Source organism: Elephantulus edwardii, unplaced genomic scaffold (assembly GCF_000299155.1).
Source record: "Elephantulus edwardii isolate Elephantulus edwardi_28Jun2011 unplaced genomic scaffold, EleEdw1.0 scaffold00038, whole genome shotgun sequence".
NCBI classification, from domain to species: Eukaryota; Metazoa; Chordata; class Mammalia; order Macroscelidea; family Macroscelididae; genus Elephantulus; species Elephantulus edwardii.
This window is the reverse complement of record NW_006399788.1, coordinates 19,878,541-19,893,319: the sequence shown is the minus strand read 5'-3', so window position 1 is coordinate 19,893,319 and position 14,779 is coordinate 19,878,541. Positions and strand designations below refer to the sequence as shown.

The 14,779-nt window shown below is 38.2% G+C and overlaps 1 protein-coding gene across 1 annotated transcript in view; it reads left to right on the top strand.

Annotated features, from left to right (window-relative positions):
* Nucleotides 1-14,779, top strand: part of PINX1 (PIN2/TERF1 interacting, telomerase inhibitor 1) — a 119,304-nt gene that overhangs the window by 9,214 nt on the left and 95,311 nt on the right. The window contains 2 exon segments of the mRNA XM_006903769.1: nt 6,987-7,079; nt 10,735-10,813. Coding sequence (XP_006903831.1) covers nt 6,987-7,079; nt 10,735-10,813 — 172 coding nt within the window.

Sequence of the window (14,779 nt, the reverse complement as noted above, 5' to 3'; positions counted from 1 at the left end):
GTGCAGTAGGGGAAGGCCCTCTATGAGGTGGATTGATTCAGTGACTGGGGTAATTGGAATGGGTGTATAGGAGACAGTGCAATTGTTACAGGACAGAGCAGAGTTTAGGGCTGTTATACATAGGGCCGCTATGAGTCTCCAGTGACTCGATGGCACATAACAACAACAACAACAACCTTCAGTGCAGCTTGGAATTCTTTCTTCAGTGCCACTGGTTTTTCATTATATGCCACTTTCTGAAATGTTGCATTATCAACCAGTTCTTTTTGGTACAACAGTAATGTGTGTTCATTCCATCTTTCATTGCTTTTATCATTCATTATTTTACTCATTGATCTGCCAGTATTGAAACTTGAGGCTTGATTTTTCATTTGCATATTCTTCCCTTTGGTTTTTTAACTCCAGGTGTTTGCACATTTCTTTATATAATACCTTACTTTGTATTCTACAAGCTGCCTTTGAAATATTTTCTTCAGCTCTCTTATTATTTCTTTCCTTCATGTTGGCTTTTCTGTTTTGGAGAGCAGGTTCAGAGTCTCTTCCGACATCCACTTGATCTTTTCTTTCTTTCTTGTCCTTGTAATGACATTGATTTCTTCATGTATGATGTCCTTGATATCATCCCACAATTTGACTGGTCTTTAGTCATTGAATTTATTTTTGAGATGGCTCTTAAATTCAAGCGAAATAATTCAGAGTCATATTTTGGCTTTCCTGGAATGGTTTTAATTTTCTTCAGCTTCAGTTTGTGTTTGCATAAGAGCCATTGTAGTCTTTCACAGTTGACCTCTGGTCTTCTTCTGATCTGACTGATGATACTGAAGTTTCCCACCATCTCTTGGCACAGACGTCATCAATTTGATTCCTGGCCATTGTATCATGAGAGATCCATCTGTATAGTCATCATGTATATTTTTTAAGAAGTCATTCAACTCAACTCATTGCCATTTAGTAAGAATCAGTTCATAGTTGGTCCTTCATTGGTTTCTGAGGCTGTAAATCACATGGGAGAAGATTGTTCATCCTCCCATGGAATCTCTGATATATTTAAACTGTAGAGAAGCATGGCTTTTGCATTAGCCAATCACCTCCCTATGAACCAGGTCACCACAGTGCCCTAAAAAAGGAAGCTATTAGCAGTGAATAAATCACCAAATATACGAAATTCTGTCATATGAGCTCTGGTCTCATCTCTGTCATATTTTTCAGGTCATATTTTTCAACTTCTCATCCAATATTTTGTTCATAGGGTTGCTATGAGTTATACTCGATTCAACGATGGCACTTAACAACAACAATCCTTCTTTATTGTTCAGCCAGGTGAATTGACACAGTGACTGCAGCAATGAGCTTGAGTGTGTCAGAGATTGTGAGGATGGCACAGAATAGGACAAGACTGAGGTCTTGTTCATAGGATTGCTGAGTCATGCTTGACTTGAGGGCACATAAAATAACAATATCAATCCTTCTTTGTTCCTAACTTTTGAATTCTAATCATCTATTTTATTAATGTACCTTGATAGCATGACTGCAGAAGTTGAAATTTTCAGTTTCTTCCTCTTTGACCTTACTGATTGTTGCTTATTTGAATAGTATTTGTAATAAAAGGTTTTCTTTCTAAGTATGGATGTATTCTTTGTTTGGATATTCAAGACAGATTCAGAAGAGGCCGTAGAATGGGGAATGTCATTGTTGATGTCAGATGGAATTTGACTGAAAACAGAATACCAGAAATACTAATGTCTTATTGTCTGAAAGATATTTGACAGTATGGATAAAAAGTTATGGATAACATTGGAATGAAAATTCCAGAACACTTAATTGTGCTCATGTAGAAACTGTACTATGTAGACAAAGTCATTCAAACTAAACCGTTTAAAATTAGGAAAGGTGTTCATTAGTGTTATGTCTTCCTCCACACTATACTAGACCAATCTGTGTGCTGAGCAAATAATTTGAGAAGCTGAACTATATGAAGAATAACATAGCTTCAGGATTGGAAGGAAACTCATTAACATCCTATGTTGGTGAGGTGACACAATCTTGCTTTGAGAATATGAAGAAGGCTTAAAGAACTTTCTAAAGAAGATCAGAGAGTGCAGCCTACAGTATAGATTACATCTCAACATAAAGAAAATAAAAATCCTTACTACTAGACCAGTAGGTAATATCATGAGAAATGGAGAAAAGATTGATGTCAGTGGTTTCATTTTACTTGGATCCATGTTCAACTCCCATGGAAGTATCAGTCAAGAAATCAAGACATGTTCCCTGGGGTAAATCTGCAGTTAGGGATCTCTTTAAAGTCCTCAAGAGCAAAGATGCCAGTTTAAAGTTCAAGATGCTTCTGACCCAAGCCAATTTATTTTTATGCATATGAAAGTTGGAAGAATGAATAAAGATCAAAACAACAGTTGTTACATTTGAATTGTGGTATTGGCAAATAGTATTGAATATAATCGAGGTTGCCAAAGGAAGTTGGAGGCGATGTGCAGCCGCTGGGGTGCTCCTTAGGGGCAGAGATGTTGAAATGTCGTCTCACATACTTTGAACATGTTGTCAGGAAACACTAGTGCTTAGAAAAAGATATCATGCTGGGAACCTTAGAAGATCCTAGGGAGAAAGATCCTCAAGGAGATGAATTGATCCAGTGACTGCAGTAGGCTCTGAGCACAGGGAGATTGCCCAGGATAGGGCAAGGTTTCTGTCTCTTGTTCAGATCCTTTATGAGATGGCAAACCCAAATAAAACAAAGATCTGTCTTGAAAGAAGTATAGTCAAAACATTTATTAGAAGATAAGATGTCAAGACTTCGTCTCATGTATTTAATGTGTTATCAGCAGATAGCAATCCAGGAGAAGGACATCATCTTTGGTAGAGGATCAGTAAAAAGATGATAAAAAAGATGATGAGTTGACATAGTTACTGCAACAGCAGGCTCAAACAGCAACTAGTAGCCCTGTGGCATGGTACTGGGCATGTTTTTATTCCTTGTGCATAGGATTGCTATGTGTCAGAACTGCTTTATGATACCTAACAACATCATGTTGTTTTTCTTTGTAACTAGGTAGAAACTAGTATACACTTGGTAAATTGCTCAGCTGCTGTCTGAATGGGAGCTTTCATGGCCTCATGGTAAGGAGTTGTGCTGCCAACCAATAGGCAAGTGGTTTAATCTACCAGCTGCTCTGTGGTAGAATGATGGACAGTCTCCTCCCCTCCAGTTTACAGCCTCTGAATACCCACTGGAGGATCAGCTATAAACTAGTCTGATTCATAGCAACCACACATAACAACTTGGTGAAAATTCAGAAGAAAGAACTCATGAGCCACTCCTCTACTTAAAAAATGTCACACTCTACTTCTGTTAAGATTACCATCTTCAGACTGATAACCCAATTACAAAATGGGCAAAAGACATGGAAAAAATTTTCACAGAGGAAGATATTCAAATGGCAAACATATGAAAAAATGCTCCAAATCACTGGCAATAAAAGATGTAATTCAAAACCACAATGAGGTACCATCTCACTACAGTAAGAGTGGTAAAGTTTAACAGAGCAGCAAGTAATAAAGGTTGGAGAGGATGTGGCAAGAAAGGAACTCTTATACATTGTTCTTGGGATTGTAAATTGGTACAACCATCCTGGAAGGCAGTTTGGTGCTTCCTCAAAAGGCTGAACATAGAAATTCCATATGACCTAGCTATTCCACTACTTGGAAAATACCCTGAGAATATGAGAACTGAGGCACAAACTGAGATTTGTACACCAGTGTTCATAGCAGCATTATTCCCATCGCAAGAACATGGAAACAGCCCAAATCTCCAAACCACTAACGAATGGATTGAGAAATTATGGTACATTCACACAGTGGAATACTATGCAGCACGCAGGAACAATAACTTTGTAAATTTTTATCTGACTTGGGAGGGACTGGAGAGCTTTATGCTCTCAGTCCCACAAGGATAAATATTGTATAAAACCATTATTGTAGAATGAGTGTAAGGATCCTGGAGGGGTGGGAGAGGCTGGAAACAGAGGGATGTAGATGTGCAGGGGGAGGGACGGATTAATCATTGGGTTGTACAATTCGATGGATAGGAGGGTAAGGGAAATTGAAAGAATTTGTCCAAATTTGTATTCGAATTTTGTAAATAAACTAGTAGAAACAAAATAAAAGACCTGAGGTGGGGGGGGCGGGGGGGGGAGATTGCCATCTTCAAACCTTAGAAGGCTGTTTTACTAAGTCCTATCAGATCACTCAAAGTCAGATTACCTCAGTGGTGATCAGTTTTGGAGGCTTCATAGCTAGACTATACAAAATTTCCCACTTTCCATTATTCCTTCCTCTACTAGGGCTTCTATTAGTATTTCTGCACTTGTAAGTAGTTCTTGTCGAGGTCTTTAGTGGTCTTGTTGCTCTTTTTTTGCTTTCACACTGTGTATCCTCTTATAGTGTTAGACAAACTTGGCTTCTCCATCCTCAAAATTCTTTTGTTTTGGCTCCTGCAATACTACTGGTTGTCTCATTTTCTCCTATTACCTTACCAAACCATTTAGGAGTTGGTTACTGACTCTTCCGTCTCCCGATTTTTTAGTTTTAGAGTGCCTTGGAATCGAGCCCTAGGCACTTGTATGCTGTGCTCAGTCATTTTCATACTATGACTTCGAATTATCAACTCATGTCTGAGAGTAGTATTGTTGTTGTTATGTGCCGTCACGTCACCTGCGAATCATAGTGACCCTATGTACAACAGCCCTAAACCCTGCTCTATCCCTTGCCAATCTTATTGTCTCTGACTCGCCTATCTCCATTACCCCAGTGATGGAATCAACCCATATCATCAAGGGTCTTCCTCTCCTGTGCTGTCCATTCACCCTCCCAAGCATGAGTGTATCAGACAAAGCTTCAGAATCCTTGCTTCCAAAGAGCAGCCTGGCTTCACCCTCTCCAGGACGAACTTGTTTGTTTTCCTGGCAGCCCATGATATATTCAATACTTTTCTCTAGCACCACAGCTCAAAGACATCAACTTTCCTTCTATCATTTCTAGGCACTTTCCAGCTCTCTGATGCATAACAAGTAATTGCAAAGACAATGGCCTGTATCTGGTACACCTTAGTCTCCAGACTGACATCATTGTTCTTAAGTACTTTGGAAAGGTTTCTGACAGCAGACTTTCCCAATGCAATTCATCTTTTAATTTCATGGCTACTAGTACCAAGAGCAATGCCTATAGAGCCAAGTAAACGGAAGCTGTTAACAGTCTCAGTCTCTTCATCATCCGTCATGATGCTGCCAGTTGGCCCAGTGCTGAGAATCTTTGTTTTCTTGATGTTGAGCTTCAGTGTATATTGAAGACTGCAGTCCTTGACCTTCTGCAGCAAGCACTTCAGGTCCTCTTTAATTTCCGCAAGCAGGGCTGTGTCATCTCCATTACGCAGATTGTTTATGAGTCTACCTCCAAAACTGATACTACACTTCTTCTCATAGAGCCCAGCCTCCCGGATAATCTGTTCCACATATAGATTGAAAAGATACGGAGATAGGACACATCCTTGATGCACATCCTTCCCAGTTTTGATCCATGCAGTGTTTCCTTGCTCTATTCTGACGACTGCCTGGTCCAAGTATAGGTTTTGCATAAGTACAATCAAATGTTCTGAGATTCTCATTCTTTTCAGAGTCAGTCACAGTTTGTTGTGATCCACACAGTCAAATGCCTTTGCATAGTCAATGAAACACAGATAGACATTGCTCTGGGACTCTGCTTTCAGCCAAGATCCATCTGACATTGACTATACTATCCCTAGTGTCATGGCGTCTTCTAAATCCAGCCTGCACTTCAGGCAGTTCTCTGTTGATGTGCTGTTCATCTAGTCCAGATCTGTCCTCTGAGCTTCCAACTTCTAAATGCAACGTTAAATTCAAACCCTTCCAAGTCCTTGACATTTTCATTTAAGCAGGCATGTCATGATTGTTATTTTAATTGTAAAACTCTTAATCCTCCACCTTTTTTTCTTGGCTGGTTTACCCCCATTTTAAGTTGATCACATCGTAACTAGCCAGTTACTCAATCCAGTAACCTAGGAGTCATGCCTGACTTTTCCACTTCACACATCCTCTCATTATTCCTCTCTTTCCAGGGCACAGCTGTAGTTCAGCCACCTTCCTTGCTTTCTGCAATCACTGTAACAACCTTTCAGCTGCTTTCCTTTGTTTTCTTCTCTTGTCTTTTTCTGCCGTTAGTCACTTGCCATATAACAGCCAGAGAGATACTTGAAACCATGTATTAGATTATATCATCCCTTTGCTTAAAAGTTCAGTGGTTTTCCATTGTTTTTAAATAAAATCTAATTCTTCTTATGACTTCCAGAACTTGTGAAGTCACAAAACGCACACCATTGAGTCAGTTTTGACTCAGATTGACCTTCTGTCTGGTTTGTGAGTTTGTAAATCATAAAGGGAGAAGACTGCCTGTCTTTTTGCCCTGGAGCCACTGGTGGCTTCCAGGCCTTGGAGCCACGAGGCCTTTATGTTAGCAGTAAGTCGCTCTACACTACACCACCCGAGGTTTTCCAGTACACCATGCTCACTTTTCCCTACTTTAGATTCTTTATAGTTGCTGTTCTCTTGACTTTGAACACCTTACATATGGTTGTTAATTGAAGCAGGGATTTATAGTCACCTTCTTCTTACTCCTTCTTTTAGTGCTATTTTGCAAAGTTATTTAATAGAGAGAGTTACAGATTCTTAATAACTCTGATGAATTTCTAATAGTTTTATGGCATTACTCTTTGCTTTTGAGCAGGCCAGAAAAGACGTACTCTACCAAGTGTTTACATAGGCCTCACGGTTTGTCATGAGTTGAAAAATTATGTCATTTAGATGCTTAATCATTAATTCAGTAGCTGATGAAGGAAGAAAGAAATAATCCCTGTGCCTGTGATAAAAGTGCTAACCATTTGTGTTTAATCTTCACAGGGTTTAGGAGCTCAGGAACAAGGAGCCACAGATCATATTAAAGTTCAAGTAAAAAATAACCACCTGGGACTTGGAGCTACAATCAATAATGAAGTGAGCAACAGCATTAGCTTCTGGTTGTTTCATTGCATAACTGACTTCAATTTTGTAAATACAAAATTTATAATCCTTTCAAATAGATTGTTTTTTACAATCACTTCTATACATTTAGTTCATGTATGTTTTCTTTTTACAATAATTTCTGAACGTTGTGCTTTATAGAATTACTGTTGATCTATGACTTTAGAGTAACAGTAATTAATTACTGTTACTTTAACCACATTTACTTTAATACATACACTGACTTTAACCACATCTTATTGGCCTTAGGGGTCCTTTATTTGCTAATGTCTAAAAGATCAAAACTAGTTTTATTGCTAAACTTTACAAATATATTTACCTGTGTTCTGGTACTAGCATACATTATTAAAAGTTTGTAACATTTAGTTTGAACTGTGGTGGCCTAGTACTAAGGGATTGCACTGCCAACCCCAAAGGCACATTGTTTGAAAATACCAGTTAATCTGTGAGAGCAAGATGGAGAGCCTCTCCTGGTGTGATATACAGCCTCTGAAAAACCCCTGTAAGGTCAGCTGTGAGTTCATTCTGACTTAGTGACATATTAACAGCAGCATTATTAAAAATTTGTGGCATTTACTTTAGGAAAGACTATATGACAATAGTGTCTCATTTGTTTCTGACTGTTGTATAGCAATTGAACTTATTCACATTTCCTCTTATACATGTAAAATTGAAACTGTTCAGTAATTAAAAATAATAGCTCATCATACTTAACATTATTAGCATGTTTGATTTAGAAAATATCTGAGCTTAAAATTTTGTTCTTAAATTTTTGTTGTTGTTAAGTGCCTAGTGGCCCTGCAAACAATGGATCTAAACCTTGCCCTGTCTTGTTGTAACTTATAAAATCTGGTAGAAAATGTAAATAATTATCTTATTCTTGTTAGCTGCCATTAAGTAACTGATTGATATTAACTCATACGACGTCACCCCATGTACAACAGAATAAAACCGCACCTGATTGACCGGACCATTGTCACTATCTCCACTGTACTTAACCCCACTGTTGTAGTCACTGTGTCAATTCTTCTTGTTGAGATTCTTTCAGATAATTTCAGCTACTTCCATCCACTGCTCTGAGCTATTGAGCTAGTCAAGGAAATTCATTTCACCTAAGCTAATTATCCTTACCTTAAAACCAAATCAGACACATTGCCATCAAGTCAATTCTGAAATGTAATGACCTTCTATCAGACTTCCTAGGCTGTAAAGATTTATGGGAGGAGAGTTTCCCAAAGAACCATTGGTGGATTTGAACTGACGTTTTGGTTATTGTTCAGTTGTTATGTACTGTTGATTCAGAACCGACTCTTAGCTGACCCTCCAGTGGGTTTTCAGAGGCAGTAAATCTCTCAGGAGAAGGCTGCTCATCTATTTCCCTTAGAGTAGCTGGTAGATTTGAACCAGATGTGCCTTTGGGTTGGAAGTGCAACACCTTACCATTAACTCACTGAAGACCTGGTTTGCAGTTGGTAAGTGTGCAATATGCCACCAGGGCTCATTCTTATCTTAAGTAAATGGAATTTCTTTGAATCACTCGGTAGCTAGAACTAGTGGATTGAAATAACTAAAATTTTCTCAACTACTAAAGTTACTTCAGAGTTTGTGTAAAGTCAGTGTTGAATATAGTTATTAAGATAGAGATCTACAGATATACTTTTTTCTTAGCAGAAACATTGCCCAGTAACCTTGTTAGTGTGCCTTAACCTTGTTGTTGTTATGTGCTATCGAGTCACCTACGACTCATACCAACCCTATATACAACAGCCCTAAACCTACTATAGCCTGTGCCAATGTTATTGTCTCTGACACACATACCTTTATTACTCCAGTCACTGAATCAATCCATCTCATTGAGGGTCTTCCTTTCCCGTGTTGTCTCTCCACCCTCCCAAGCATGGCGTCCTTCTCCAAGGACTGATCACATCTTGCAAAAGTATGTCAAAATTAAGTCAGACAAAACTTCAGAATCCTTGCCTCCAAGGAGCAGCCTGGTCTCACCCTCTCTAGGATGAACCTGTTGGTTCTCCTAGCAGTCCATTTTATATTCATTACTCTTCTCCAGCACCACCACTCAAAAGCATCAATTCTCCTTCTATTATCGCTGGTCATGGTCCAGCTCTTTGATGCATAGCAAGTAATTGCAAAGACTATGGCCTATATCAGGTGCACCTTAGTCTCCAGACTGACATCATTGCTCCTCAGTACTTTGGAGAGGTTTCTGACAGCAGAATTTTTCCCAGTGCAATTTGTTTTTTTAATTTTCTGGCTGTTGGTATTAGGATTGTGGAGCCAAGCAAACTAAAGCTGTTAACAATCTTAATCTCTTCATCATCTATCATGATGCTGCCAATAGTCCCAGTGGTGAGAATCTTTGTTTTCTTGATGTTGAGCTTTAATCCATACTGAAGCCTTAACCTTAAACATTAAAAAAAAAAAATTAATACGGGTTTATTTACAACCTTAACCATTTTTTTTTTGGTAAAATGAAATTTGCTAAAATGAAATTCACTAACCTAACCAATCCACAAAGGATGCTGGTAAATGCACAGAGCTTAAGAGTCATCTCTTTCACATCTGCAATATTGTTTTGTCTCATTGAGGTTATTATGACTAAATAAAATTAGATAAACTATATAAAACTCGAAAAGCCTACAAACCAAATCCACTGGCCATTTTGAGTTATTGTTATTAAGTGCCATTGAGTTGTTTGACTCATAATGGCCCAATGAACAACAAATCTGAATCTTATCCTACCCTGCACTTATGTGCCTCTTATGTGCTTGAGCCCAGTTGCTGTGTCACCCCATCTCGATATATGAAGGCCTTCTATATCACATGCCCCAAATATGTGAGTAAGGTTTCACTTCCTCCAAGACTGATTTTGTTTGTGCGTTTGGCAGTCCATAGGATATTCAGATCATAATCCAAAGGTATAAATCATTTCTTCTTATGTTATTCTTATTCACTAACTTTCAGATGCATAGGAAGCAACTGAAAAATAACAACAACTACAACAAACAAAAGTTCCCCCATTCTCTTGTCTTTTGAGCTATTTGTATTCACATAAAGTGCACATTGTGCTATTTGGGGTGGGGGGAGTTGTATAATAATGAAAGGGTTTTTTTTACCTTTCAAAGAAAAACTAATGGGGGAGGGGTGGGCAGGGAGGAAAATGTGCAACAATGAGTGAATGGAAATCCAAAGTCTCTATAAACTTTCATTAAAATTTCAATTAGTGACTCCTTGTGCATTAGTTTTCTGTATGTTCTATGTGCTGTATGTATGTGTGTGTGCATTTTATGTGAAAATTAGCACATAAATCCTTTGGGAAGAAAATGATTATTTTATTTTCATACTTAGTGTTAGTTATTTGAATATGCATTAACTACTAATTGGCAGTTTACAATTGAATCAGGAAATAAGCTTCAAAAAAACCTTTTTTAATATGAATTGTGATAAATAATGGTTCAAGTTCACATTCTTATTTTTTCTGTCTAAATTTATAAAATTATATTTATGGAATACATAAAATTTAACATTAACCCTATATTTCCTTGATTCCAAAATGTATCTTATTTTAGGTAAACAACAGGATTGCCTTTAATAAATTTTTGGTATTTTTCAGGACAATTGGATTGCTCATCAAGATGATTTTAACCAACTTCTGGCTGAATTGAACACTTGTCATGGCCAGGAAATAGGAGGTAGGCAAAATTCTTGCTTTGTTATTCCTAAGACTTGTAAAAGACTTAACATTTCAATTTAAAATATTTTCATGCATTCTGTTTACTATAGGAATCACATATTTGAAAGTCAATTGTTGGGGCTATAAGAAATATTTATTTCTATTTAGATTTTAATGGTGCTTCTATTAAATGACTCTTTAATCATAAAAGCAAATACCTTCCCATTACAAGTTTGGGAATATCAATACAAATACAGTAAATCTACACTTCATTTAATAAAGTCATCTTCCCAGGAATGCTTGACTTACTAAAATGATGTTTTTAAAATACAAAGCAAGAACTATCAAGTAGAACCATACACTAGCAGCCAGTGGAGAATTACTATAAAAAAAGCCTTTTTGCGTTTATTATCCCTAGTGAAAAAACCTCCATTACCTTTTGTGTTTTAGAGTTATAGATTTTTCAGGTACTGTAAAATTTGTTGCAAGGGGTTCAGTACTACAAATTGTATTTCCAAGCTTAGGAAATGGAAGATCTGAAGGTTGTTTTATGTAATATGTAATAATAAATTATATATTCTATAATAAATTAGCAGAAGGGAGGCTGGAGGAGGGTAAGGGCATAGAAAGTATAACCAGTCTTCCTCAGACCTGGAGACCTTGAGTGTGATTTCAGAGCTGAAGAAAACTTTTTTCTCACTTAGAAATCAAGAGTGTCATTTCACATAATTCTCACTGGCTATTCATGAAGAAGTCCAGAACTATTTATTATCTGTAAACTTTAAAGATGATTATTATTTCCTTGTCCATATTGTTTGGCATGAAAGGAACTGGCAAAAGATGCCTTTTGGAGTTGAGTATGACTCACAGTGACCCATTGGATCTATCTTGCGCCATCCTCATCATCTCTGATACACTTGAGCCCAATGTTACATTCATTGTGTTAATCCATCTTGTTGAGAGTCGTTCTCTTTTGTATAAACCCTCCATCTTTCCACACAATAAGTGTTTAATAAGCACTAACTACTGTGGGGGTTAGTTATTTTGGAAGTGGATGCCACTCCTGCTTCCAAGCTTGTTTTACACAGTGAGCTCCACCAGACACTGTCTACCATGGGTAATCATTATTTAATTGTTTTTGGTCAAACATTCTTTTAAGTGGTATAGCACTGGTCTGTCCATTTGCTGTACAGGGGTAACTTGCGGTTGCTGTAATGCTAAACATTGTGACACTGATGTGTCAAATGTGATACTAGTTATGCATGGTAGACTGTGTTTGGAGGAGCTCCCTGAATAAAACAAACTTGGAAGCAGGAGTAGCATCCACTTCTGAAATGGCTTGCCTCCAGAAACTCTGAAAGATTCTCACCACTGGACCAATCGGCAGCATCAGGATGGATGGTGAAGAGATTGAGATTGTACACAGCTTTAGTTTGCTTGGCTCTGTAGTCAACAGTCTTGGCACCAGCAGCCAGGAAATTAAAAGGCGCATTGCCATGGGAAAGTCTGCTGTTAGGGACCTCTCCAAAGTACTGAAGAGCAGTGGTGTCTCCCTGGAGACTAAGGTGCGCCTGATATAGGCCATAGTCTTCGCAATCACCTGTTATGCATCAGAGAGTTGGACAATGACCAAGGAGGATAGAAGGAGAATTGATGCCTTTGAGCTGTGGTGCTGGAGAAGAGTACTGAGAATACCATGGACTGCTAGGAAAACAAATAGATTTGTCCTGGAGAGGGTTAAACCGGGTGGCTCCTTGGAAGCAAGGATTCTGAGGCTCCGTCTAACTTACTTTGAACATGTAGTGAGGAGAGACCGGTCCTTGGAGAGGGACATCATGCTTGGGAGGGTGGAGGGACGGTGCAGGAGAGGAAGGCCCTCTATGAGGTGGATTGATTCAGTGACTGGGATAATTGGGATGGGAGTGTCGGAGACAGTGCGATTGGCACAGGACAGAGTGGAGTTTAGGGCTGTTGTACCTATATAGGGTCGCTATGAGTCGCAGGCGACTCGACGGCACATAACAACAACAACAAACAACCAGAAACTCTATGAACTTGGAGAAACTATGAACGTTACACAAGTGTTTAGGTCTTTTGTTCATAGGGTTGCTATGAGTTAGTTGTCTATGACTCAGTAGCACTTAACAGCAACAACAGTAATTAGAATGCACTGCCACCAAGTAAAAGTGAGACTTAAATGGATGCATTAGTGCTTTGTAGTTAGGCTGTTCCTAGGTATCATTAACACAATCAAGGATAAAAGATGTATTTGTTTCCAAATGAAACTATTTCCTCAAAAAGTTGTTTAAGTTAACTAATATTCTAAATACATAATGATTTTGTTTTTGTTTGGCGCTGGTAAATGATGTTTTGTTTTGTTTTTTGTTTGGTCACTCATAGTGACCCTATGAACAACAGTCTGAACTGTGTCCTATCCTGTGCCATCCTCACAAACACTGACACACCTGAGCTCAGTGCTGCTGTCACTAATGCAATCCATTTTGTTGAGGATCTTCCTCTCTTTTGCTAACCCTTCACCTTCCCAAGCATGATGCCCCTTTCCAAGTAATAGCTTCTCTTAGCAACATGTCCAAAGTATGTGAGGCAAAGCTTCACCATCTTTGAATCCATGGTATACTCTGGCTACTCTTCTCCAAGACATATCTTTTTGTCCTTTTTGCTATCCATAGGATATTCAGTACTCTTTTCCAATGCCACAGGTCAGAGGCATCAATTATTCTTCTGTCATTCTTATTCATTATCCAGGTCTCAGATGCAGGTGATTGAAAAGACCATGGCCTTAATCAGGTGCACCTTAGTATTAAAACTGATATCATTGCTCCTTAGTAGCTTGGAGAGGTCCCTGACAGGGGACCTTCCCAATGCAATATGAGTATTGATTGTGGATCCAATTAAGATGCAATTGTTGACAATATTGTCATATAAATACATAATGATAGCAAGATAGAAATAAAATTGACATTTCTGTACAACTGATAGAATATTTAAGTATTAAAAATGAAAATGGAAAATTGAAAAACTATGTAACATTCATTTAAAAAGGAGGAAATATGTATAAATGTTTTACTGTACTTCAGTGGTTCTCAATTAGGAATGATGTGACAATGCCTAACAACATTTTTGTTGTCACAACTTTGAGGTGGAAAGGATTGCTGCTGACATCTAGGTACTAAAAGTCAAGGATATTGCTTAATACAATACACAGGACAGCCTTTGAAAACAAAGGGGATTTAGTCCAAAATGTCAGTAGAGCAAGGTTGATGTAAATATTGAAATATTTATACATTGGTGGGGTACCCACAGAGCTTTTGTAACTTAATTGTTAAGGAGTTGTACCACCCAAAGGCTGATCATTCAAATCCAACAACTGCTCTTTGAGAGAAAGATGGGCAGTCATCTTCTGTGCAATTTACAGCCTCTGAAAACCTCTGAAGAGTCAGCTGTGAATCAACTCTAATTCAATGCCCTATAACAACAACAATGAAGTATCTGCTCTATACCAAAAATCCACTGCCATCAAGTTCATTCTGTCTTAGAGTGACCTTACATTGGCTTTCTGAGTTTGTAAATCTTTATGAAAAGAGAGTGCCTTTCCACCACAGAGCAACTGGCAGATTCAAACTGCTCACCTTTGGATTAGCAGCACAGCGTATAACACTACATCACTAAAGTTCCTCACCTTTGCTTAGGTAGAATATTTCCAGAAAAAACATACTTAAGAAACTGGTAACAGTAATTCATTCCAAAAAGAATTGGTCAACATTGAAATATTTGAGGAAGTGGAATATGATGAAGGAAGTTAACGCTGCATTGAAGACATTGGCGGTGGGGAAGGGGGAGGAATAAGGCCCTGGGCGTCAGTTGACATGTTTCAGCTACCAAATCCAGCCTTGGACGGGCTTATCAGTCTATTCCAGAAAATGTGGGAGACAACTGTCTGGTCAACTAACTGGAAAATATCCAT